This window comes from Plectrocnemia conspersa, unplaced genomic scaffold, assembly GCF_051122295.1.
Source record: "Plectrocnemia conspersa isolate PC_06_02 unplaced genomic scaffold, ASM5112229v1 ptg000014l, whole genome shotgun sequence".
Lineage (NCBI taxonomy): Eukaryota > Metazoa > Arthropoda > Insecta > Trichoptera > Polycentropodidae > Plectrocnemia > Plectrocnemia conspersa.
The window spans coordinates 183,866-210,862 of NW_028277178.1; the positions used below are offsets into that span (position 1 = coordinate 183,866).

A 26,997-nucleotide genomic window follows, 5' to 3' on the forward strand; every position below is an offset into this window, starting at 1 on the left:
AGAATGGTTTAAAAATTAATTGTATTTAAAAATAAACACTCTCACATTAAAAGTGAATCCCTCACCAACAATGGTCCTTTTAAGACAGGGCTGTCCAGCACGCGGACCTCTAGTAGATTTAGTATTTTATGCGATTTAGCAAGCCGAAGTCAATTTTTTCTTCATTCCAGATTTTGTGTCAGACATGTAGTCTGAGATAAAATCTGGTATTTTGTTATTCTGCAAGTCTGGTAATTTTAACCCTCTTCAGTTCATATTTAATTTGATTTTGCGATCCTCCGTTTTCCAAAGTTGTGGAAATGATCTAAGGCAGTGAACATCACGCTATCCACTTTTTATCCAAAACACACATACGCTTTACTCACACAATCATAACGTAGGAGTTGACAACCAGTTACTGTAATATTACATATATTTTATTTGGTGCGAAGTAGACCGAAATATTTATTTTTGTAGCCAGATGTGACACAGACGAAAATCCTTGAAATGAGCATTGCCGCTTCAACAAGAACAAGCGAGACAACGAATATTCTTACGCGCATGTATCGCTTCTCTCTCGCATACATATGTATACGTAGACAATGCATTCATAAAATTATTGCAGTACGAATTTTTGGCATATCAGTTAACAGCAAACAGCATATCAGTTAACAGCTGTTTTTGGTTTCGTTACATTTTCTGTAAATATATTTTCTATGTATGTAAATTTATATCTATTATATTATATGTATGTAATTTGTATCATTATATAACAAAAATATTTTATTAAATTTTTAAATTGCATTTTTAGCATAATATATATCATACGTGTGAAAGTGTTTTTGATCTCTGCTAAACTCTCCAAATTAAGCCGATACGCTGCAGTTTCCCGATAATAACCATTATTGCAGCGCAGGTAAAAACAAAAACAACACACAATCGTATTTTTGTGCGACGTATACGACTTTATACTTGTGACTGGGCTCTAGCACGCATGAATATATGTGTATAAAAATTGGATAGTGTGCTATCAACACCTCCAAAAATATTTAAAAGTATATTACATAAAAACATTTTTAATCATTACAGGTGTCACCAACCATAACTTTGTTTCGAGATCATTGGACTATGGTTTACTAGTGGATGTTATATACACATATTTTGAAAAGGCGTTTGAAAAAGTTAATCACGATTTACTCGTGAAAAATTATCTAATTTCGATCCTTATGAAGGTCTCATAAACCTATTCGCAAATTATTTGACCAATAGATATAAGTTCGTCAAGTATGAAAACTTATTTTTAGAACGATATAAGACCTCTAATGGTGTACCTCAAGGATCCAAATTGAGTCCATTACTGTTTCTATTGTACATTAATGACATAGAAACACCAATAAATTATTCAATTTTTTTTATTGTATGCGGGTGACTTGAAAATGTTTAAGAGACTGCAGTCGATTTCGGGTTCCCTCGACCTGCAGCAGGATCTCAATTCTTTATGGAAATGGACTGCTATAACTGATTGCCTTTCAGTGTAAAGAAATGTCACACAATTTCATTTTCATATATTTTCATAGATTAAATATATTTACTAGTAAAAATATATTCCGATATGATTTACTAAACAAACTGTTTTTTTCTAGATTTTTTATGAGGAATAACCCGAGAATTTCTGGTTTAGAATCAGGAACGTCGTTTCAGCTTTTTCCATAATTTATTACCCGTTTATATATATTTTTTAATTCACATGATCGTCCTATATTTTAATTCTGATCGTCTTATATTTGTATTCTGACCCTGCATAATATAATTATGTCCAGGCTGCTAATAAAATTCTAACGTAAATTTAATTTTAATTCTGACGAAAATCTTATTTTAATTCTAGACAATTATTTTGTTGCTATTCATATTAACAATATTACTAACCGTTTCATTTGATAATTACTGACCAATTGATCCGAATTAGCGACAATACCAAAAGTAATTTATCTTTTCGTTAAATACGTACGTGCAATACTGTTTATTTGTTGTCTAGCAACGAATCATTTAATTAAATATAAAAACAAATGCCTCCACTTTCCCCAACCGCCCTGGTTGTGAAAACTCGAAAAAACGTGCAAGCCAGTCGCCAAACGAAAAAGCCAAAGAGTTAAGTTTAAAAACGCATTGTATTTCAAAATAAACACTTAACGTAAATCCCTTATCACCAATCTACCCTCAGAGACACGAAGGTTAAAAAACCTAATACGAGTCATAATTTTTACATTTAAACAAATTAAATTTTGTTATATATATATATATAATCTTTAATAAATTCAAATATTTTTATTGCTACTATCTCAGATGATACTATTTATTTATAAAGTATATTTATAGAACATGGTTTTCATTATTATTCATATTTTTAGATATATTTAAAAAATTCAATGACTTAGGATATGATAAAATATTTTATTTTTATATACATAAACATTGAACATTAGTTGATAATAGTATTAAATTTTTTTATGAACGGACTATTGCTCACATGGCAACTCCTCAACTGACATCTTTGAATATTTTAGGGCACCAAAAAGGATTAATTATATTTTTGATAGTATATTCTTTTAACAGATATTGTTATTTTTTTCATATAAAATTAAATAACTAAAAAATAATTAGCGGTACTTGATTTTGTTACAAAAAATCGTTTCGAATATCCTTATGTATTTTCCTTGATCGGTTTATATAAATGGCACACCACAACGAATTCTTATTTAGAATCAATGGCGACAAATTCTAGGATAGTCACAGATGTGGTGTTTGTGTTCTGAAGTATTATTTTTATGCCTTATAGCATTTTGCAAAAGCTGACAAAGATTTTGCGTAAATTGAATATTTACGACCGAAAAGTTTTCACTGATATTGTATTGGTGAGTGCCCACACAAACTTTTATAATTATCAGTAGCGAAATTTTAATAATATGACAATTTAAAAATTGCGATTATTTGGCACATTTTTCGATCGCGCGCATATATGCCAGCTGTATGTGACAGAACCCGCCGTCCGGACGGCATATAAAATTTGGGGCAGTGTGGTCGCTTCCTCGAAGTCGTAGGTCTCGGCCGACTTCAGTTGTAACTTCGGTTCGGACAACTTCCAGAGAGTGCAGTGCAGGCATTACGTTTTGTTTAGCCAAACCTTTGTTCTTGTAGCTTTCTATAGGGCCGATGTTGAAACCCTGCCAATTTAATACGCCTCAATAGAAGATTTCCTATGTGTTTGTCCTTGTTTATGTATTATTACGCGGTTTTTTAACCTTAGGGTCGCGACCTAAGATTAGGTCGAATGGTATAACGAGCGGGTCATGAAATATTTAGTATTCAGATTGATTAATCGACTGATATAAGCGACGACGCTCAGCTCACAGTTTATGTACGATGCCTGATAGCAAAGCATATGTATTTAATTTTGTAGACCGACCGAAACTACAACATTCGAATATATTATTCTAACGGTGAATATCATAGATAGACGGTGGATTATTTTTAGGCAGAAGCAGCGTTAAAATAATTAATCAATCGGCTGAACTTTTTTACTGCTACTTTCATGCTTCATATACAAAAGTCAGTGATAGCAAACCTTTAAAGCTTGGTGTGTCAAAATTCTGAAAAAACCTAACTTAACCCATGTGCATCTAGAAATATCCATAATTTTGTTATACTTGCAGCCCTAATAAAAAAATATTTTAGATAAAGTATGTAAGCAAAAACAAATATTTCTCTTACACTTTTGTTGTTGAATGGCATTTTCTAAATCTTCAATTGAAGGACGGTATTATGTGCACTACAAGCCCAAGCAAGCACTATTTGCTTTATCTGTTCGTTGTTTTTTTTTTAATATTATTTAACGCCAATAAAAAGGTATCACAAAAAATACTTTTATGTATCCAAATATAACTGCAATATATTTCAACCTTGTAATTTTAAGGTCAGTTCATTCATAGAAACAGAGAAAAATTTTTTTTAATAAAAATAAAAAATTAATAATAAATTTCTTTTAAATCTTATAAAAAATAAATTTCTACAAAGCACTCCACAAATTATTCAAGTAATTTTTCTCTGCTCAGCTACCTCACATTATTAAACATCAGCTGTCCATTGTTGGTTGAATTAACTTCCTGTAAACTGTAAAAGTGCGGAAAATTCTCGCTTGCGAAGGGCTCGAGCAGCTTTTAAATTCATTATTTTTGGTACAACTGGCATTAAATCATTTAATTCTATGAATCCTACCATGGCACACCATACCTCTTGATGATGAAAAAAATAATGAAAAGGATCAAAGCTTCCATAAACAATTTCACAAATCTCACATTTTTTGATTAGCAATGCTTAGGTCGCGAATTGTTTTTATAACAATCCTACATATTTCGTTCCTTTGTGTACTTATTGGCACTGATTTTAACTTTATCAAATCCTTATTGGAAATAAATTTAGGCGAAGACCGTCCGTAAACGATACGTGTCACCCAAAGTGTGTTACTAGGTTCGCCATTACTGGCCTAAGTTATACACTGAAATTATTCATTGGTAAATTAAATTAAATCGAGTCTCTGAATATTAGCGAGTTGTATCTATGCAGTAAAATTTTTGACTGAGAAAAATTACCCTCTAGTACAGCAGTCGCCAACCTTTTTGACGTCGCTTTATTTTTTTAATGAATAAATACATTTTTAAAATAAAGTTCAAAGAATTTATATTTTATAATAAAATATATTACTGCCCTTCACAGCTTGCATTAATATAAGGTGATAAGATTTTGAAAATATCAGAGGACACTAAAATAAAAAGGCCATTTCCGAATTGGAGACCTTATATTTATAAAGACTAATGTCCACTTTTTTCGAAATTTGTTTCATTGTCGAAATGAATAGTTCTGAGTATATTTTTTTGTGTATATCATTTTATTTTTAATATAAATTTATTATATTTTACTATTTAATGTATATATTTAAAACGCACTAAATAAAATATTTCCTTGTAATAAAAAAATGAAATGTATTTTAACTCCCTCCTGTAAAAAATATTTTTGTAGCAATGTTTGTTCTTCAAATAAGGTATTCAATTGATTACATTTTTTTGGGGAAAAATTGCAATTTGAATTTTTGTTCGAGGACAATCCTCCTCGAAGAAAGACGTCTAGTCACCTTAATTAATATGATCTGATGTCGTTAGCAATATTTTCTTTGAATCAAGCTTAATATATTATTCAAAGGGTTCGGATAAGATTGTAAAAAGTGCATCAAAGTTGCAAAGTTTTATATTAAAATCTCCCTAGCTACGAGCGATCTCTATCGATCGCCGTTGCCGGGATACGGTGACCATGAGGGCGGCCGCCAAGGACGCGGTGCGTAATCCCGCTCCTAGCTTTCCTCGCTTCGGAGCTCAGACGTTATGACCTGTTTCAGAAGGAGCGCGGCAACAGAGCGAGGCGGAGGCAGTTGTTGCACCTGACGGCGGACTTTCTGCGCGAGGAGGGCCTCTTCAGGAGCGCCGACGCCCTCGTCTCCGAAGCCGGGCTGGACGACGAGCTCGAAGTGTGCGACAACGTCGATCTGGACTCGATCCTGCGCGACTACTGCGACTACTTCCAGCTCAGGTTCGACAAGCAGCCGCAGCTGTGTAGGAAAGTAGAGGTTTCTCGAAAGAAAAGAGAGAAGAAGAAATCTGCGGAGGAGGAGGAGGTGGAGACGGAATTGAAGGCGGCGATATCTCCGGAAGAAGCGAAAGTGACGCCGGCGCTGTGGGAAGACGCGAAGGGCGCTGAGACGGCCAAGGCCTGCCTGCTGGAAGCCCTGACTTCAGTGGCGAACTTTCCGCAGCTTTTCCCCGACGGCAGATCTCCGTGGAGAGGAGTGCTTCTGCACGGCCCGCCGGGCAACGGGAAGACCACGCTCGTGAGGGCCGCAGCGTCCGTCTCTCGTAGAGCCTTCTTCGACGTGTCTCCCGCGGTCGTGATCAGCAAGTGGCGAGGGGAGTCGGAAAAGATCATCAAGGTGAGACGAGGAAATGAAAAAATTTAAGTTACATCTAATTCTTCAAACTCTTCTACGTAAACTATGCGATTTTTCAGATGAGAATCGCGTAGTAATTTTACCTAAGACTTTAACTTATGTAAAATCGTTAGATACGAAATTGTATCATATTAACTCTTTACCGCCGGGGCACGCGTATGTGCGTCATTCGCGGTTATCGAAAAAATACTTATTAGATTTTTTTTTCGAGGACAATTTAAATGAGTAATATATAAAATGAATTGTTCGTGCATTACTGTTGGACAGATAAAGTATGATCGAGCATTGATCAGAACGTGAACACCTTATGAATAACTACAACTAACCCATTTCCGAAAAAAATTTCGAAGATTTACTTTGCATAAATATACAAGCAATTCGTTTTATGGAACAAAGTATTTATTTTAATGCACATGTCTTTGTGGACGTCATTTCATTTTTTCCGGTGAGGGGAGCAAAAGTTGGCCAGTCAGAAGTCGTTTTTTTAATATTTCGATTTCATATTAAGTCTGTTTATAACAATAAGTGCGAATCGAATGAAGCATATCTAAGCCAAATTTTAACCAATGTAAGAGAGCAACAAACAATTATCCCTTCTCAGAAGTTACAAATCCACGTCAAAAGCAATAAAATCGTGCCGACGCCGTTGCAGTGGGAACGTTCGTTACCGAGCGTTCCCATTGCCCTTCAAATATATTATTTAAAAATGTAATACGTGTTCTTTTAGCAATATATAATGCTCCAAAATCAGAACATAGTATTGAAAATTTGAGATACACAAAATTCATCAAATCAACAAGACTCAACAGACCGGTGCAATTATCATCTCTTCCGCCTACAAGTGAAGCTGCTCGTCAGGATATCAATCGGATTTACTTCTAGATCCAAACTTTGTTAGGAAGGGATTTACAACCTGAGAAATGGAGGTGCATTTTACAGAACAAGATCTTGTAGTGACAACATTAATGCCGCCGAATAGAATTTTCTGTAATTGCGCGAACTGTGGGAAGTAAGGTTACAATGCTCTAAAGTTTGTGGCCATTGTCAAGGACAAGCATGCTTCATCGCTTTAACAAAATCAGATCGTTTTAATAGAGGAACTTAACTTGTTCATGTGGTCCTTGAGTCAAATGTGACGTAAAACGAGGATGACGATAATGATGCGGAAATTTTTCGCAACCAGAAGAGAACGCCGACGAAAAGGAGGAATCTTCTCAAAAATCAGAGGTCAATCAAGTAGCTTTTGATACCATTCATTTGGAGGTTGTTAGTCAATGTTGTACATCCTTACAACATTGACTACTCCTACCCTGTCTAAATAAAAACGCCCCTTGCATTTTACCTCAAAGGTGGTGTGGACGCGAATGTATTATTTTGTTATTTATTGTTTATAAATCATATTTATTACTTATAATGTATTAAAAATATTTTATTTTATTAATTTAAAATTTCAATTAATATTGTCTCATAAATTTCATATTTATAAATAATAATAAATAAAATATTTTTATTATATAATTTTTAAAGTGTACTAGGCATCACGCTCTGTAGTTTATCTAGCGTTATCCTATAAACGGGTGCGCGCTTCCCGCTCTCCGCGCTATATTTCGTAAACGGTTAATCATATTAAGAAATTAAGTTCGCCAAACTTGTAGAAAATTTCATTCTCTACAAATTTTGTGTAACATCTAATGACGTCCAACGTATAGGAAGTGAGATATTTGCAAAAAACTATATTTGTGACCTTTAACTTTTGATATCATGACTAGCGGACACTCGATCTTATGAGACTTTTCAGCCCGTCTTAAGACTATCAAAACAAAAGTCTGGGCAAAATTTCAGCTTTCAATTTTTCATTCCGTGGTTAAATCCTTATTTGACTGGACTAAAAAGGAGTACCTGTCGTCACCTTATAGAAATACTGTTAGTGAACATGAATAATTCAAATTCTCATATATTGTTTTAATATTTGTAGCACTTACTATACCTATTTTTAAGTAGTAGTCTCTTTTACATTGACCAATATTGATGAATATTTTCTTCAGATCGACTTATTTTATAGAATCGATTAAATCGGCCAATACTTTCTTATGTTGCTCTTTTTATCCTCTTAATTATTTTGTAACCGAATGCAGGGTTGATTTTCTGAACGTTAGAATTCAGTCAATTCGAACAATCGTTCAAATAAAATCAATTCACATCAATGAGTTCTCTAATTCATTGAACTGGCAAAAAATTACAATTCTTCCTTCAGGACCGGATAATCTAAATGTTTATAGATGTTACGAATTTTATGGACGATTACTCCCGTAATTTAATATCACTTGAATCATATCTCTATTAATATTGATAGGATATAGCTTGAAGAAACTTAAAATATCTTTAATAGTGGTTGTTTTTAAAACTAACATGAAAAAAAAATGTAAAAATTTTCTCTACACAGCTGTATTATCTTTTGTGTAATATATATTATTAGTTTTAAAAAATAAAAAAATATCGAGCATTGATTCACAAAGGACAGAAAACTCTGGGTTTATAAGAAATATTAAAATAGTTTCATTCTTTTTACATTTTGTCCTCGTCGATCTAACGTCTAACATTTTATTACCGTCTTTTAGGCTCTGTTCGAGTCAGCTCGTTCGAGCGCTCCATCTGTCGTCTTTTTTGACGAGGTGGATGCGTTGATGTCCTCGAGAGGCGGCCGAGGAGAGCACGAAGCGTCGCGTAGGCTCAAGGCCGAACTTCTGGTGGAGCTGGACAGCCTGGCGGACGACGTGCTCTTTGTGGCCGCCTCTAATCTTCCCTGGGACGTCGATCCAGCGCTGCTGCGGAGGACTGACAAGAGAATCTTGGTGCCCGCTCCCGACTTCGCGACCAGGCTGGCTCTGATACGCGGCCGCTTCGATGGAACCAACTCTGAGGGAATAGACCCCGAGAAGACCGCCGGGGCAACCGAAGGCTACTCTTGCTCGGACGTGTGCGCCGTCTGCAAGGAAGCCGCCATGGAAGTCGTCAGGAGAACCATGGCTAAGGGAGGTCAGTTATGCGCCATAAATCTGTCAAAGTTCCGTCAGTATCTATGGATTTATTTCTCTATTCTGGTCCCATTCGAGTTGCCGGTGATTTTGAGTAACTCAATAGTTCGATATTGACTAATATATTTTTTGGAGATGAGCTTTTTAACTCTTAATATATATCTTACTAATTGCTTTCATATTTGTAGTCTTCTTCGTTCGATATAAACGAACCGAGACATATCGTATAGATCTCGCAACAGTCGATTTTCTAAATTTGATAATTTATATGACAAAGTAATATAACTTTTAACATCCATAAACGTCAGCTAGTTTTTTTCCACTAAATCTGTTATTGCAAAATATATTATCGATGCTATTTCTACACTAAACATTCAGTCGAAACTGATAACTCAGGGGGGTTATCGTCGACATGCGTTATTTTTATTCATTCCATGTTTTCGATTTAAGTCGTCACAATATGACCTTCGGCGGAATCGAACCCGCATAATGATACGAGATATAACTAGTTTCGATCGACGCAATCGCTTAGAATGTTATGTAAACGCTTGAAACTTTACGCAGGACGACCTTGCAACGCCAGAATCTCGCAGGACGACCTGGACGCGGCCGTTCGAAGAATCAGACCTTCGTGCGACGAACGCCTGAATGCAAAACACTTGAAGTGGAACGAGAAAAATGGAGCCGAGTGAAAGTGCAGTCTATCAAAAAATACTCATATTTATTTTTATAATCGCTCAGGCGAGGAAACTTCCTCGGGCTCCCTCGCATAAATTACGTAACGTACATAAATAAATAAATATTACCGACCAAGTCTCTTCACTGAACGCGCTTCTGAACGATCGCACGTCGCTTTCTTTTACCTCTATTAAACACTTGAACGGATAACGTTCTCATCGACACCGAGTGTCCTCAACCTCCCTACCGAGCTCTCGCGATCCGGGTCTCGTTAAATAAATAAAAAGAAGCATCCGGAGTGCCGCTTCAGGTGTAGAATATAATGGCCGGGATCTGCCCGTCCTCGGCTGAGGTGCCGTTGTTGTTTCCGGCCGCGTACGAGAACTGAAAGGAGACCCGGTCGCCGTTGGGACAGTCCACGAAGACTCTCCGCATTCCTTTGGTTCCGTAGTATGAGTCCAAGCCCTGGAATGGAAAAATAAGACATTAAATTAGCATCGAATTCAAGAACTAGTTGGAAATTAAGTAAATTTGAAAGATTATTTGTTCAGGTGGAATTCTAATTTGAGAAAAAAATCGAAGTTCTATTTTTGACGCAATATATATAGATTGTCGCTTACAATCTAACCCCAGATAGTAGTTTCTTTTCAACACTAATTATACACGGGTCCTAAAAGAGTTGGATCAGTCTCCGGCTGGTTTGATTTAGTCTCGCTAATTTATTTATTTAAATTAAATTAAGATCATTGTAACCTATAGTCTATTTTTTCCAACAGTCAGCGACAATAACAAAGGCACGCGGGGTTTACGTGATCGCTGAGGACAGGGCTGAATCAGAACAAATAAACGAATTTTTTAAATAAATAAAATACTTCAGTAATTTTAAAAACATATACAATTAGAAAACACGTGAAAACTAATACTAAAAGCAAGGATTATAAAGAAAACATATTTTTAATACTAAATATAAAACAATTTATTGAATAAAAGCAAATAAAATCGATTTGAGGAATCAATTCTAGTTTACAATAATAAAAATGACTGAATATTTAATTCTATCACATTATCTAATTCCCACATATAAATTTCAACCTTATCCTTAACATGCTCAACGCATTTTTTCCATATTTTTGGCGTTATTGTCCCAATAGCCCTATAAAATAATTTATACATTTCTGAAAATTTAAAGTTATTATGTTTATATATTTGAATAATTCAATAAATTGATTATTTACAGACTCTTGCCTTTGTTGGTACTTTGTCAATAATTTGGTTGGGATTTTCCAAAATTTCCCTTTAATAAAAAAAAGATTTATGTGATTTCTTTTAGTCCGTTATTTTGGAAGACTACAGGGGTTAATTTTAGTATTGCTGTCCATAGAAAACATTTTTACACTTAAAAAAATTCGACAACCGTACACACACGCAAATAAAATCTCGTGAACAGCAAACCAATACTACCCTGTTGAAATATTATTCGGGGGTAGATCCGTTTAAGTGAACAACCAATTAGAAGCTTTCTTTGAAGAACACGTGATTGTCACGCGTTGAGCACTATTTACATGCACTGACTGTTGGAAAAAAATAGAGTATAACAGGTTACAACAATGCGTCACATGTGTGAAATTTTGTAAAAATGCGATGTAAAGTGCAAATTTTACATAAAATTGTTAAAACTTTTCAACTTTTTATTTTTTATCTAGATAATCTACATAATCGTGAATAATACTATGTTGTAATAAATATTTAAAATATTTATTTTTAATTTAAAATTAAATTTATAAAATTGATAGTCAAATTCACCTATTTGCGAGATACATATGAGTGTATTCTAAAAATTCAAAAACAAATAAAAAAAATAAAATAAAATAAAATTACCATTAATATTTTGTAGTGACCTTTTGTCCTTATAATAGCCCTACAACGGTTAGGCACTGACTCGATTAATTGTTCGTATTTGCGGCAGGAATCAGTTCCCACTCGTTTTTTACATTTTAATTTATTTATTTTAAATTTGTGACAAATTAATTTTTAATTTTGTGTTTTAAAGGTCCCCATAAGTGTTCAATAGGATTTAGATCAGGGCTGCATGATTGCCATTCCAAAATATCCATTATATTGTCTGCGAACGACTTTTTTGCCCTACGTGAAATATGTTTCGGGTCATTGTCCTGTTGATAAACAGGGCAATGACCCGAAATCTTCAGCATTACAGGTTCCATAATATTAACATATACTTCCTGGTTCATAATCCCTTAAATTAAATGGATAGGACCAACCCCTTGCCAAAACATACAACCCAATAAAATAATGCTTCCACCAGCTCCTTTAATTGTTTTTATGATATTTCTGGGGTTGTACTCTTCATTTACATATCTTTTAAAATATTGCCTTCCATCAGGGCCTATTCTATTGCACTTAGATTCATCACTAAACAAAACATTTTTACAGCCTAATAGTGTCCAGTTTAAATGATTTTTTAGCAAAATTAACGCGTAATATGTGATTGTTTTTTTTCACTAATGGTTTACGTCGAGCAATGGTGCCGTATAATCCTGCTTCATACAGCCTTTTACGCACTATTCTAACACTTATGTCACTTTCATTTAATTGATTTACTTCTTTTCTAATGTCTACAGCAGTTTTTAATGAATTTTCTTTAGAAATTCTAATTATTTTTCGATCCACACGTGTCAAAGTTTTTTTTGTACGTTGTTTACGTTTAAGGTTTTCACAGGTTTTACGTGTTTTAAAATGTTTTAACGCATTATATATTTGACATCTGGATTTTTTTAGATTTTCTGATCGTGTTTAGTCGATATATGTATATATATATATATATTTTTTTTTTGTTGAGGGGGGAAATCTTCAAAAGACAGTACTTCGAGAGGCAGCTGGGCCCGGCGCACTTCTTGCGCTCTTCGTTTCTTTTGGGATCCGAGGGGCTCACCTCAGTGTTGGATCACCCCCCGATCTCCTCGTCTTTCGTTGTCGTCGTCTGCTCCGTGAGGCGCCTTTGTGGTGCTATTGGCAGTTTGTCGGTTGGGCGCCTTGCGGTAGTCGTCGTCGGCTCCTGTCCTCTTCTTTGGCCTGCATCACGTTCGAGGCAAAAGCCACCCACGCTGACCATTTGTTCTTGTTTTGGAGCATGGACGGGACCATCTGCTTCTTCCCCGAGGGCTTCCTTCAGCCGGGACCTTTCTTAGGTCCACACCGCGCACTTGAACAGTGTGTGATCAGCATCGTCGACTGGCTCCTCGCAGTGGTGGCATCTCTCTGTTGGCTCCTTTCCTATCTTTTTTAGGAAGGACCCGAAGCAGCCGTGTCCGGTGAGCACTTGGGTCAAGTAGTAGCTCAGTTCGCCGTGGCCTCTCTGGCACCATGTCTTGAGGTTCGGTATGAGCTTCTGGGTCCACCGGCTCTTGAGCGTCATGTCCCAACGCTCTTGCCATCGGTCAAACGTGCGCTTTCTGGCGTCGTCCCTTGGCAGGCCTTCGTGCATCTCCTGCCTGTTCTGCATGGCCTGAGAAGCGGAACTTGTCGTCAAGGTGCATTCCAAGGTACTTCATTGTCCTGGCGCGTGGCACCTTGAAACCATCAAAGATAAGTTTGGGAGGCTCTGCCTTTCTTCGTCTTGTGCGGCGCCGTCTAGCCATCTCTTTACTGAGCGCAGGGCCTCTTATCCGGCTATCTGTAAAGAAGTTGTCGACTTCCCGGTAATTAAAATGACCACGTCCATTCTAGAGAGCGGGTCCAAGGACCGACCCCTGGAGAACGCCTGCCGTGACTGTTCGTTGAGAGCTCACGCCCATGCAGTCGTCCTCCAGCACCCTGTCCGAGAAGTAGTGTTCGATCATGCGGATCAGGTAAGCTGGAGTGCCAATTTTGGCCAAGAAATAATCGTAACTATGCGGCCTACGGCGTCTATCGTGGAGCGTCCGCGGCGAAAGCTGTACTGATGCAGTGACAGTCCTCTGTCTGTGTCCTCTAGGGTGTGTTGGAGCCGCTCGAGGATCATCCACTCTTGCAATTGGCCCAGTCCGTCCAGCATGCATAGTGGTCGGTACGCGGAGGGGCCGGGCGTCGCCTTGTTGCCCTTCGATATGAGAACGAGCCTTTGGCGCTTCCATGATGCATCAAAGACTCCCTCGGAGAGGCAGGCGTAGAAGGCGGAAAAGAGTAGCGCGGGGTCTTTTTCTGCAATGCGCTTAATCACAGCGTTTGGGACGCCGTCGGGTCCCGGTGCCCTTGCAGATTTGATGCGCTTCGCTGCTCCTTGTAGTTCCTCATTGGAGAACGAGAGGAACTCCTCTTCGACGTCTGTCTGGCCGCTGTGCAGTGTTCTGTCGGTCGTGGGGTGCTGCGGAAACAGTCCTTCGACTACCGCCTCCATGTTGCCGGCATTGTTGAGGAAGTTCTGTCAGCCAGCTTGTTCCTGACAATCCTGTACGGCCTCCCCCAGGGATCTTCGTCAATTGATTTACACATTTCGGCCCAGCACCGCGCCTTGCTCTCCATTATCGCACGACGTAGGGCGCTTCTCGCCTCTGTAGCTGCGGTGCTTTTCCTCACTGCCGTGGCGTCTTTGCGTGCCTCTTCGGGCGACTAGGCACGTGCGTCGAAGGTCGGCGATATCGTCAGTCCACCAGTACGCTGATCTGCAGCGAACGTACTAGTTTCCGCTCCTGTTTCAGCGTGCGCGGCGGTCTTGATCGCCTTGCGTCCAGAGCTTTGACGTTCAGCTTTCTCACGCTCCATCCGCTTTTGGCCTCTGGCCGTGGTCTATGGTTGCGGGTAGCGAGCTCGAAGCTGATGTATCAATTCGTTAACGAAGGTCACATCAATGACCGATCCTGTGTTGCCCCGGGCGAAAGTGAAACCTCCTCCTACGTTGGCCGCGTGTATGTGGAGGTTCGAGGCCATCTCACAGAGCAGGTTTCCTCTTCGGTTAGTCACCGTGGAGCCCCATTTAGCGGCTTTGGCGTTAAAGTCGCCGGCGATGAGGACTAGCGCAGTCGACGATCGGACGCTCTCCTCGAGGCCAGCGAAGCCGCGGGCGTTAATTGGTTGATAAGAAGCAGCTATACCTTTTGAACATTACTAAATTTAAGGAATACAAATTTTTTTTCCAGAAACACTTTTTATATCACTTCAACGCTCGTATGAAACTTTTTTTAATTTTATGAGGTTGAAAAGTGAACTTATTTATATATATTCGTCACCAGAATTCCATTTGAAATCTATAAATTGTATTAATGTGATTATTAAAAATGAACTAAAAGATATATTAACGGAAGTATTTAATTTAATAAAATTAATTTTTGCCACACCGGCGACAAGTGCTTCTGTAAAAGATCATTTTCGACAATGAAAATAATTAAAACATTCAATAGAAATAGTCATAGTGAGAATAGATTGTCAGCTCTTGCTGACAATCTATTCTCACTTTGACTATTTCTTCATTCATATCAATAGAAAAAAACTTTTAGACAAATTAAAGAAAGACAATATATTATATGATGCGGTTATTGCTGACTTTTGTAAAAAGGAGCAAATTCATTCCGATCGCTTGCGCATTCCACGCATGATGGATTACAACAGATTATGGGTTAGCACTTAACCAATGGATATTTTTTTCGCCACCTGCTGCACGAAAACTGTCAGTTAAGATTATTTTGCGTGACAAAAAATTGAAAGAAAAAATATTGTATTGTATTGCATAAAATTGTATTGCATACAATAAACGAATGAAACACGCTCGCATAACAAAAGTATAAAACAAAATATGTTGCTTTTTTGTATTAAATTAAGTTATTTTTGCATTTTTCATTACTTGTTTTATTTTTCTTTTTAAATTACATTAAAAAAATTGTAATATAAAATAATTTAAGAATTTTAACGCCCAACTAATATAAAGTGACTAAACTAAGTTCATAGTGCTTCTAAGATTGTTATATAGTGCTTAGTATTTTAGTGTTTTTAAAATTTTACAGTAAATAAAGTAACTCTAAATGGAGTTTGAGGATTATATTACAAGTCAATAAAATATTGTGCAAATAGAGACAATCGAATCACAGTACATTTTAATTATATTGGTTAAATTCTTATTTCTATAATTGTCTTAAAATTTTCTTTATTTTCATTTTTATATTGTTACGTGGGCCTATGTGCCATGTGCCCAGACTGCGGATGCGCGGGTGTTGTTTTTGAAAAAATAAGATATTTATTTTACCAAATTTCTTACAATTATGAGTATGAACAGTTACTTTGTCGGTCAATCTATATGGGAAAATAGACAGTGCGCGTGCCCGTTGGCGCTGTATAACAATTTAATGTATGATTTTTGTTATTCGTTAATTTCATTATAGCCGTCAAGGCGCACTGGTGACCGACATGGCGATCAATGTGTTAAATATGTCAGTGAGAAACACGAAACGGAACGAATGGACAGAAATTAACCTTAATGAGGTGAAAGCGTTTCTCGAGTTATTTTAAATATGTGAAATGTATGCAGGATTATTTTTCTACTCGTCATAGTTGTAACTTTATATTTTTAAGATTCTTTCAAATATTTTAGACGCTGCTTGTTGTAACAGACATAACTAATAATAATTTGAGGCATAGAATTGAAAAATTCAATCGGTATTTAAAAACCTTAGATAACCTGGTCCAAATTGTATTAAAAACATTCAAAATGTATTAGTTCGTTCGAAAGGTTATTTGTTTATTCAAAATATCCTTTTACACCTAATAACAATATTGTAGTATTATTTGTAGAAATCAAGAAGCAATTATTTGAATTATAACAATTTAAAGTATGTACAGTGAAAAAACCTGTGGCTATATAATCAGTATGCTTCTTCTTCTTGTTTTCTCAGAAAAACATTGAAGTGGTTATTTATATGTAAAGAAAAGAATTAATTAATTTAAGACGTAATTTTTGATTTTGATGACAAATAAAAGCTATAGGTATAGGATAGGTACTAAAAGCAAACAAACAATAGTTTTACAAGCTTGTATCTAAACAGATTTTGATCGTTAACCAGCGGTACTCGAGAGAAGGAAATACATATAATATACAGCTAATGATGATAAATAAATGAAAAGGTCACCTTCAGCGTGGCGCTTGCGACGTATACGGTGTTGGGAAGGATCTCCACCGGCTCCTTGAACATTGCGCGGAATATGTCGTCGCTGCCGTCGGAGCTAAAGGAGGTGCCGTTGACGCCGCAGACCTTCTTGGAGCCGGAATGGACAATCTGGAGTTGAACCTCGTACTCGGTGGAGCCGAAAAACGAGCCGTAGAGACCGAAGCCGACCACGAAGATCTTCCTGTCGACGGAGAAGCGGATGCGATCGGAGGTACCGCTGTATCCCCAGCGCGACTCGGACTGGAGGAACCTGCGGGCAGAGGGGCGGCGTGAGATGGGCGGGGAGGCGGGTGAGGGCAGAGGGACGCTCGCCTCGTGACGGTCTGCTCCTTGCCGGTCATGCAGCAGCGCGGCACGTCCAGGAAGCCCACGTTGGGCTTGGGGTTGACGGTGAAGTAGAGGAAGAGCTGCACGATCTCGCGGTCCGAGAGCAGCCCGCTCTGCGCCGGCCCCATCGCGAACTCCTCCACCGACATGAGCGGGAAGCGGACGCTGTCGAACGCCTTGCCCGCCGCCGTCCTCTGGTTGGCCGGCGTGACGGGCAGCCTGCGCCGCTGGCACTCGGCCTCGGACCAGCGCAGGACGGCGGCGAATATCTTGGCCTCTCGGATGCGCAGCGTGTCTCTGAAAGCGGAGTGGAAGTGGTGTTGTAATAATATGCATATTATAATGGAAATTATAGCAACTGCAAACTGCAACCTGTCCAGCACCGCCTGCAGCGTGTCCTGGTCGATGTCGACGAAGCCGTCGGCGGCTAGGGCGTCGCCCGTGTTCTTGTCGATGGTGTCGAGGCAGAGGGCGGCCAGCTGCTGCTCGTCGAACAGCCTAGCCTGGGTGAGCAATAAAAAAGCGTTGTCGCTGCCCAGATTGCTCTTGAGGAACTCGACGCAGTGCTCCTCGAGGGCGGAGACGGCGTACTTCTTTGCCGTGTAGAGGGTGGTCATGACGGTCTCGGGTCCGATCTGCACCTCATCCGTATACAAGAACTTGAGCAGGTGCAGGAAGGCGGCCGGCTCCACGTCGGGCAGCTCGATCTCGTCCCCCTCCCCCGTCCCGGTCCCCGCACCCGCCAGCGTGCCGTTGAACATAGCGTCGAACACGACGCTGCCCACCGACAGCAGGAACTTGTGCGCCGGCACCCGCTGCCGCTGCGCTCCCTTGCCCACTCGGAAGCGCACGTCGCTTAGCACCTCGCTGTTGAACAGGAAGGCGAATCGCTCCTTGAGCGTGCTCTTGGTCGCCTGCCAGTTGTAGGCGGGCGCTCCTCCCCCCTCCGCTCCCCCCTCCGACTCCACCTCGGCCTCCCTCGGCGCCGGCTCTGACTCGCGCCGCCGCATGTTCTGCGGCGCCTCCTCGTCGCGGCACTCGGCGTTCACCGCGGCGGCGCTCATCTCGGCGAAACTTTCCGGCTATCCGAGGATATCCGCACTGTAGGTCACTCGGCCACTCGGCCACTCGAGCGGCCGGGGTTGCCAGCGGCTCGACACGCGCGCATGCGCAAAAGCGCACCAGCTGTTTCTTTCTTTTTCTACATTTACGTCCCCTTTTTTATTTTCAAAATCTGGTCACCTTAGATTTACTTCATTCGTGTACCTTTTTTATTTCAATAAAAATACCACTCGAATATGGTTCAACATCTCCCGGAGCCCCGAAGAACCACCAAATCCTTCACTAATTGTTTCATCGACTCCTAATTCCGGTGCGGTGCGGCGGGAAGCGAAACATATTTTCACACGCGACGTAAATATTTATTCATTATTTTATATTTAAGATAGGAGTTTTCCGTTAAGAATCCGTTCTGTACGTACATGATCAATATACTATGTCGCTCTTGTTAGCCGTCAAATTAAAAAAGAGTAGTTCTTAGGTCTGAATTCAAAACACGTGTGATTGTGTGTAAGTTTTATTGAGTTCGGCGTAGTCCGACCGTTTCGTAACGACGATCGGAGCCGACTGCATGTCAAAAAGGGATATTTCCGAACGCTAACAAAAGGTGAAACGGGTATCAACACACAAATTAAGCAACATTTTACGCCTTTAGCACACTGCAGCGAAAGCGAAAGCGAAACGGGACCGGACCGGACCGATACGAAACGCCAAGTGTAACTTCATACGTGCCGGATGGATTCGCCTGGCACCGGGCCGGCGCCATATAGTGTGGGTGGTGTTCTATGGGCTAGTGAAACCGACGCCGGCCATCCGGCACGTCTGAAATGGCAAGTACTAGCCCATACAACATCACTCACACTATACGGCACCGGCCTGGTGCCGGGCGAATCAGAGACGTAGCTATTGGGGGCGGAGGGTCGGGCTGCCCCAGGCGGCACTTGCTTGGGGGCGGCATATTCGCAATGGAATCGTCTAGTGTGGTTCTTAACCCTGAATAAACTAAAATTTATATAAATCTACGAATACCAAGAGCTTAACAATAATACGTAACAAGTGCAAAAATACGTAACAAGTGTTTTAATTAATGATTTGTATAAGGTTAGCTTGTTTTTATTATTGAGCTTGCTTCGACGTCGGTAAATTGGGGCTTTTTGATTGACATCGATTGATCGATTGGTCCAAACAGTCCAAATTAGGACAATGTAATGTATTCATAGACGAAAACAGGTAACATAATTAAAATACAGAATATTAGAATTATGTTAGCTGTTTTCCATATATCTGAGAAGTAGCCTATTGTGAGATAGCTATTAAATAATTTCGTAAGAAGAACGAGTGCCTTTTGGCTTAATGCTATATTTTCAACCGAGACTTGTCTGACGTCAAAAGGACATTGCAACCAGAGGGTAACGGTAGAAAATTCACTACATATTTTTAATTAATTTTATTTATTGCTCATTGAAATTGTACTCTATAAATTAAAATTAAACATTATTTCAAAACATATAAAACTATTTCATAAATTTTATAAGCGGTCACGCATCCAACTAATGTCGCTCAATCTATGCATTTATTTAATACATGAACAATTAATACAATAAAATGTTGAATAGTAATAAATTTGGACGAAAGTATCGCCACCGCCACACAGCCGTTCAAAATACGAGTTTGTCAGACGAGATTGATTCTATTGTTGCGAGTTGACGTCAGCGACGCGGCGGGAGGCGTCACCCGATAAGAGGAAGCGAAATGGGGCTCAATGAATGCAGCATCACGCTGGACAACGAACAGGCCACGTACCACCCGGGTCAGACGGTCAGCGGCCGCGTCGATTACATTATCGAATCGCCCAAAAATATCAACGGTAACTTCGACGATAACGTTTTTGGTTTTACACTCTTTTGCAAAATGTCTTCATTTCTACATGTTTCGGATATTTTTTTACTATCTACCTATATTAAGGTGAGCAGACGTTCTCCTCAAAAGAAATTGTTATTTTTCCCCTTGTCCTAGTCCTTGAACAAAATTATTCGTTTTCGCTTTTTTGACCTTCAGTACGTACTACAAAGATTTCAATTTTTCCCGTCGGTAGCTACCTATATGTAGTGTCATTGCGCAATAAATGCAATGCTCATCTAATTCGGTAGCAAAACAATTAACATTCTCGACTCCATTGTAACGCATACTATGGAATTTAAGTTTTATACCATCAGCAGAGCACAAAACATATGTACCTATTATAATTAATATAGTCTATTTTTTCTACTATCTTTCTCATCGATATGCGCAGATTTTCAGTTATTGTATTTTTGTGGTATTATATATTGTATTCACCCTTCTTAGAATATATAAGGCAAAAATCGACCTCAAATAAATCCGTACATTTTATTTGTTGAAAACGATATCTCCATGGCTCAAAACTACGAAAACATCAATACCTATATTGCTTGAAAGCAGAACCAGAGAATAAATGCGCATTGTACTATTATCATATAAACATTTGTAACTTAGATTTAATTTATGTTACTTTTAACGCTTGTAAACACAAATAAACAAGTATAGGAAGATAAATCTTTTAAAAATAAATATTAAATGTGCACTCCTTCCTCATAAGGTTCTTTTGGATAATTGTAATTGACAAAAAATAGTGAGTAATATAAGAATACATTTTATTTTAATAAATTAACTGCGCAAATTAGTACTCTGGCCCCTGATATAAAAATTCATCCAGTAGTGGTCGATCAAAAACAATATTTTCCTAAAAAAATAATATTTTCTCTAACAATTTAATAAATTAATGAAAGTGAACAAATAAATGGGACAAACTGGTTATTGTACACAGTTGCCTTATTGATTTTTATTAGTACTTGTAGAATGAACATAAAAAATGATCAGCATTTAAAAGCTTCGTATCGTTTGAAACACAAAATATAGACAAACATGAAGACGACAATAGTTACTATATTTTTATTCAATATCTTTTCCAAAACTAGCTAGTACGTATCAACATTCGACAATATATCACAGCATGAATTTAGCAATAAAGCATTCAGTCTATCAGATTTGCTGACTAAACATTTAAAGATAGTATGACGATTAGGTATACTTGTAATAGGTATATATATTGCTACCTTGACTTACGAGTTTAATTCGTTTTATGACGGAGCTCCTAACTTAAATTACTCATATATTAAATCAATCGAAATCCCATTAATCAATTTCAATGAAGAAAATTGCATGGACTTCATTCCATTTTTTTCAAATGCCCAACCTCCCCCCCCCCCCAAATGACACCCTTGAAAAATTGAAATGTTAATACATACTACCTAAATTAATGAAGTTTTTATTTTTGCTTATATTTCAAGTCAAATTAAAAAAAATTACTAGTATCTCGAAACACTCGAAAGTCAAGTTACTCTTACATAAGTCGAGGTTCCAATTTAATTAAAATATTTGATATATCGAAACAATAATTTCCAGGGTATTCGAATGTTTGGGTTTTGCTAATCACTAAACATGTTTAAACACATCAGCAAAATTATACCAGTATTGACTGTTTTGTCTCTCGGTAATAATACCGGTATTATAGCAATACAGATCAAAAATAATGAATTATACCAATTTAAAAATAAATAATGTTACAGAATTGCAAAACTGTTATTAGCCTCGTTAGATCATCTAACAAACTGAACGATTCGGTGCGGTCCATCTGCTCCGGCTGTGCTGAAATTTTATACTGATATATTAATACTGACTTTTTACACTGACAAAAACGGTATTTATGCTGTATTAATATAAAAAACGATGTTAATGCTAACCATTTAATATTGATGTATATTGCCTTTTTTTTATTTAAATACCATTTTGCTAATAAAATAATGATCATTAATTTATTGTTAAACGATAATCTACATGCTCGTTCAAAACGTGCCTTATGAGATTCGTATACATTAACTTAAGATGACCAGACGTCCTCAAAAATTTTGTCCTTCAACAAAATTTTTTAAAAAGACCTTTTTAGCTCCCGTAGCAATTTCTCCTCAAAAAATTTCAGAGATGGACTGAGCAAAATTTTCGAAATGAACTTTTTTAGTCCTCGTGGCAATCTGTCCTTCTTTGTGATTTAAACAAAAAAGCTTTCAGGAATTTGCCCTCCTGAAATATTTGCATTTGCCTTTGAACAAAAATTTCCGAAATGACATTTTTTTTAGCTCTAACAGCAATAATGCAATAAACCTTTTTATTAGTGCCCTCCTTTGATATTTTCAAAATCTAGTCACATTAAATAACCTCTACTGAGATTTTCGAGTAGGATAGTTTTCTTCTTGACTAAGAGGCAACGTCTCATTCTAGGCATCAGCATTAAGATCAAAGGCGAAGCCCAGGTGTTGTGGAAGACCACGGAGCACAGGACATCGAATAAGCGCAGAGTCGCTTATACGGTCGACCACCGTGCGAGCGAAGAGTACTTCAACGTCTCGTACTATTTGATCGGCGGCAAAGGTGAGTTTGATGACATCTTGCACTTTTTCGTATAACCATAAGCGTGTCGTTTTAAGGAAACGAGATGGAGCTCCCCGCTGGAACTCATTCCTATGCGTTCGCGTGCATACTTCCACCTGTTCTTCCGTCCTCCTACGAAAGAGAGCTCGGGCACATTCGCTACACCGTCAAGGTGACGCTGGACAGACCGTGGAAGTTCAACAAAGATACCAGGACAATCTTCTACGTCATCACCCAGATGGATTTGAATACGATAGAGCAGGCTAAGGTAAATTTTGTTGCATGCTGCGAAACAGTATACGTACAATCGTCTAATTGCGACCGTTTTTAGTTGACGATCAGCACGCACCTCAAAAAGCACTTCTGCTGTTGCTGGTGCAAGTCCGGTCCATTGATCGTAGACATCGGTCTTCCCGTGTCTGGATTTTGTTGCGGACAGATGATGCCCTTCGACGTCAGTGTGGAAAATGGAAGCAACGTCGGCCTAGATAGCATCTCCTTCATTTTAAGAGAGGTGAGACCTTGAAGGCTTTTTGCTTTGCAATCGTTTCAAAGCGCTATAACTACGTCTGATTTTTATAGGTGGCCACGTTCCATTGTCACACTCCCAGGTCCAATACCAAAACGACCAAAATGGAGATTTCCAAAATTGACACTAAATGCGTTTTGGCCCACAGCACGGTGAATTGGATCGAGAAGTTGGAAATTCCATCCTTACCTCCGTCCAACTTGTTAAACTGCAGCATTATCGACCTCAATTATGAAATAAAGGTGAGTCTAGTTTTGGGATTGCACGATTGATTCCCTTTCCGAGCTGTTGTGATCGTCAGTTTCTATTTTTCAGGTCATCGTCCACTGTTCGGGCTGTCATATCGACATGGACGCCACCCTTCCCATAATTATAGGAACCGTGCCGCTGTCTGGATTTCAACCGCCTCCCCCGGAGGGCCTCCCAGTAGGCGTTCCATCGAATGGTCTGTTGAACAAAGATCGGTTCGAGGGTGTTAATTTCGATCCGCCGCCGCCCTATCCTTCGTATGCAAGTGGATCGCCTTATCATACTGCACCGTATCCGACCTCGCCGATGCCGTATTCCGACTCAAAATCGCCATATCCCAATACCCCTGTTCCGTATCCGAATCCACAGGTCCCTTATCCCTCAAACCCGAGTGCCCCGCCGGCGATGGACGAAGTGAGCTCTCAGAACGTCTTTCCTGGCTTAGGTGAGTGTATTAATATTTTATTGATATTCTCGTCTTTATGTCAAATAGCGTCAATCTTAGAGGATTCACAGTCGACGAAGGTAGTGTAGTCTAGATTTTTTTATTGATCTATTATTGATTTTTAAAATAATTTACTATTTTATTATCGACTCAAAATTATTATGTAGATCTAAAAATAAAAACGGACATGTATTACGGACTAGTAAGCGAAGTAGAACCCTTGAACGTTACATAAAATTATAAATAAATTTTACCATTTGTCCATAGCTCAACATCCAACTCAATTCGGCACGAGCAGTATACAGAACCCGCAAGACAACCAGCGACCCATAACTGGCGGAAATGCGTTCTACGCCCCCACGTATCCTACCTACGGATTCCGCATTCCTGATTAACTGCTCTATATAAGCAGAATTCCACAACAAGTATACTTGACAAATTTACCAATAACTGTTCAAATCCATATGTAAGTAATTCAACATTATATTTACTATTGAAAGTGTCCTTCGAGAGAAATCCAATTTGATATTTCTTTACAGTGTTTTTTGTAAAGAGCTTACTGAAATATGCCTATTACGTAAATCTAATATTAATACACCCTTTAATACTCTATGCCAGGGATCGGCTAACTTTTTTACCCATTACCCAAAAATATATTTATGTACATCGACGTTACCCCATTAATTTGAAAGGTACTAAATAATATATTATTTAAATTCGTAAGGTTTCTTAAATCTATTTATAAAGAAAATGAAATTATAAATATAAAATAAAATCAATTAATATTGTCATTATTAAACAGAAATTCGAGAAAACGTAAAACATTTTGCTGTCAGAGAAATTCGAATACTATCTTCGAGATCCAATCGATATCTTTGTTTTGTTTTTATGTTCATCAGAGTGGAAAATCCTTGTTCGCAAAGGTAGGTTGTCACTAAAGGCAACAATTTTTTGTCTGTCTCCTCATGTGCAGTTTTGAAAGCCTTTGCAGTTATTGAGATCCAAAAATATGACAGATCTGGTTTGTTACCAAATTAAATCCATGCTTCATTATAAGATCTGGAAAATAATCGGAGAACCCTTCTTTGAGTTTGCTAAAAGATGTCTTATAACTGTGATATCGACGAAAGTAATATATTCACAATCTTCTAAAAACATAAATAACTAAACATAAAACAGCTATCTTGTTTTGTTCTGCTTTCTATCTACAATATAATAGCTTTGATACGAATGCTGAAATCTTTTCTCTGGCTGAAATTATATTGATCTTTTTTCCATGCAATTATTTTTTAATGTGTTTACATACTCAAATATATCAGCTAAATATGTAAGACGTGAAAGTGTTTGTAAATTTATGAGTGAGAACATTTTTTTGATGTTCCATGAAAATTTTACGTTCAGTTTTGAGAGCCTACACTCGTTTTAAAACATTTCCACGTGAGAGCCACCTCACTTCTGTATGATAAAGTAGGTGTATATTCAGCCTCACCATCTGTACATAATAATTCACGAAATAGTCGCGTGTTTAATGCATGTCTTTTGACTTCCAGTGAAGGTTCCAAATGTTTCACAACCAATGCCTGGCGATAAATCATAGTGATTAATTTAAAAAAAATATTATTCTCTCGCTAATACAGTCCAAAGACCATTAACATGACCCAACATAGCTGAAGATCTACAGATACAGCAATGTAGTCTTTCCACTTTAAATTAACGTTATTCAAGAATTCATTAATTTTATTGTAGACATCAATTCCACGCAACTCGAGAGAACAATGCAATAATTTCTCTTCAATTGTATGTAAACCTTTGTAGCAAACAAATACTATCAGCTCGGAATTACTACTGACGTCTGTAGCCTAATCAAACTGAATAGAAAAATATTTACTTTCTTTTTTTGAAGAAATAAATCGTTCCCTCACATTTTATGCTAAAATAAAAAAAATCACAACTTTTGCAGACAAGTATACAGAATTTTATTTTATGGCTTCTTACTGACCTTAACTCTACCATTTACAATGCTGTTGGTTTAATAAAATCGTTACCAATAGTATATGGTTTCTTGTTTCGGGCAAGCAACCGAGCCACCTCAAAGCTAGCTTTTGATGCTGAACGTTGATTTAATATACCTCTCACGTTGTTATCCAGCCTTTGTCTTTTGACGGAAATATACAAACTATTCCCGTGGGTTGGAAGATAATTGTGGGTGTAAATTTTCCAAGTGTTTCTTCAACTGACTCTTTTTGAAAAATTCTGCAGTCAGTACTTTCAAACAGACAATACACTGTGCTTTCATTATTCCTCTGACTTCTATTTGCGTAAAGCCATAATTAAGAAACTCTTTCTGGTATACTATTTTTCTTATTGATGCCATATGATGAGTAAAAAATAAGTGATCAACACAAATCTAATCATTCGGCGTACGGTGAAGTAAAAGAAACCTTTTTTTCCAAATTGAAAAAGTAAAACTTTGGAAAATTATTTTATTTTAATTTACGATAGAAAAAAAAATTATTTGATACACAAGAGTTAGAAAAAATAAATTTCACTTACCAATAAATAATGGACCTGCGATGACGAATATAGCTGCTAAACTGTTATATCTTCGTCAAAGGTGAGTCAAATAATAACAATTTGACTGCTAATAATTAATTTCGTAAGGTGAACTGCCATTATAGTTTGTTGTTTTGAGTAAATAAGAGTATACTGGCGATTGCTTCCAGGATTTGGACTTACAAAATGCAAAATGGAATGATCTTTGACAGTCCTTGAAAACGGTCCAGAATGGCTAATTTAAAAAGTCAGTGTCGTTTAAAGAAGATTCCCTGTAATTAAAAACGATGCAATCTGGGATCTATTGCAAAAAATATTGCAAAAGAATTATTTGCATTATGATTTTAGCAGAAAAGACACACCCACCGTTGTATGAATGGACCGAAACAAGTGTGAAAAAAATTACCCAAAAAATATTAACAACACAAAAATGT

At 37.9% G+C, this 26,997-nt stretch overlaps 3 protein-coding genes and 1 long non-coding RNA gene across 4 annotated transcripts; 3 read left to right on the forward strand and 1 right to left on the reverse strand.

Annotated features, from left to right (window-relative positions):
• The first annotated feature begins 5,332 nt into the window (after nt 1–5,332).
• On the forward strand, nt 5,333–9,875 carry LOC148225885 (uncharacterized). The gene is made up of 4 exons (XM_088204590.1): nt 5,333–5,364; nt 5,426–6,013; nt 8,650–9,067; nt 9,631–9,875. Exons 1-4 carry the CDS (start codon nt 5,341–5,343, stop codon nt 9,756–9,758), a joined length of 1,158 nt encoding a protein of 385 aa, XP_088060716.1. The 5' UTR covers nt 5,333–5,340; the 3' UTR covers nt 9,759–9,875.
• On the reverse strand, nt 9,769–18,382 carry LOC148225886 (BTB/POZ domain-containing protein 2-like). Its single transcript, XM_088204588.1, has 4 exons — nt 17,595–18,382; nt 17,208–17,519; nt 16,857–17,145; nt 9,769–10,209 (listed from the first exon to the last, which is right to left on the reverse strand). The coding sequence occupies exons 1-4, from the start codon at nt 18,284–18,286 to the stop codon at nt 10,051–10,053; spliced, it is 1,452 nt and encodes a 483-aa protein (XP_088060714.1). The 5' UTR covers nt 18,287–18,382; the 3' UTR covers nt 9,769–10,050.
• Nucleotides 10,399–10,643, forward strand: LOC148225887 (uncharacterized). The gene is made up of 2 exons (XR_015812359.1): nt 10,399–10,442; nt 10,521–10,643. It is a non-coding gene; the product is annotated as an uncharacterized LOC148225887 (long non-coding RNA).
• Nucleotides 18,383–19,957: 1,575 nt separating the features above from the next.
• LOC148225888 (arrestin domain-containing protein 17-like) lies at nt 19,958–24,761 on the forward strand. The gene is made up of 7 exons (XM_088204589.1): nt 19,958–20,148; nt 22,638–22,787; nt 22,844–23,055; nt 23,119–23,301; nt 23,370–23,558; nt 23,632–24,010; nt 24,278–24,761. The coding sequence occupies exons 1-7, from the start codon at nt 20,034–20,036 to the stop codon at nt 24,403–24,405; spliced, it is 1,356 nt and encodes a 451-aa protein (XP_088060715.1). The 5' UTR covers nt 19,958–20,033; the 3' UTR covers nt 24,406–24,761.
• The last annotated feature ends 2,236 nt before the right edge of the window (nt 24,762–26,997 follow it).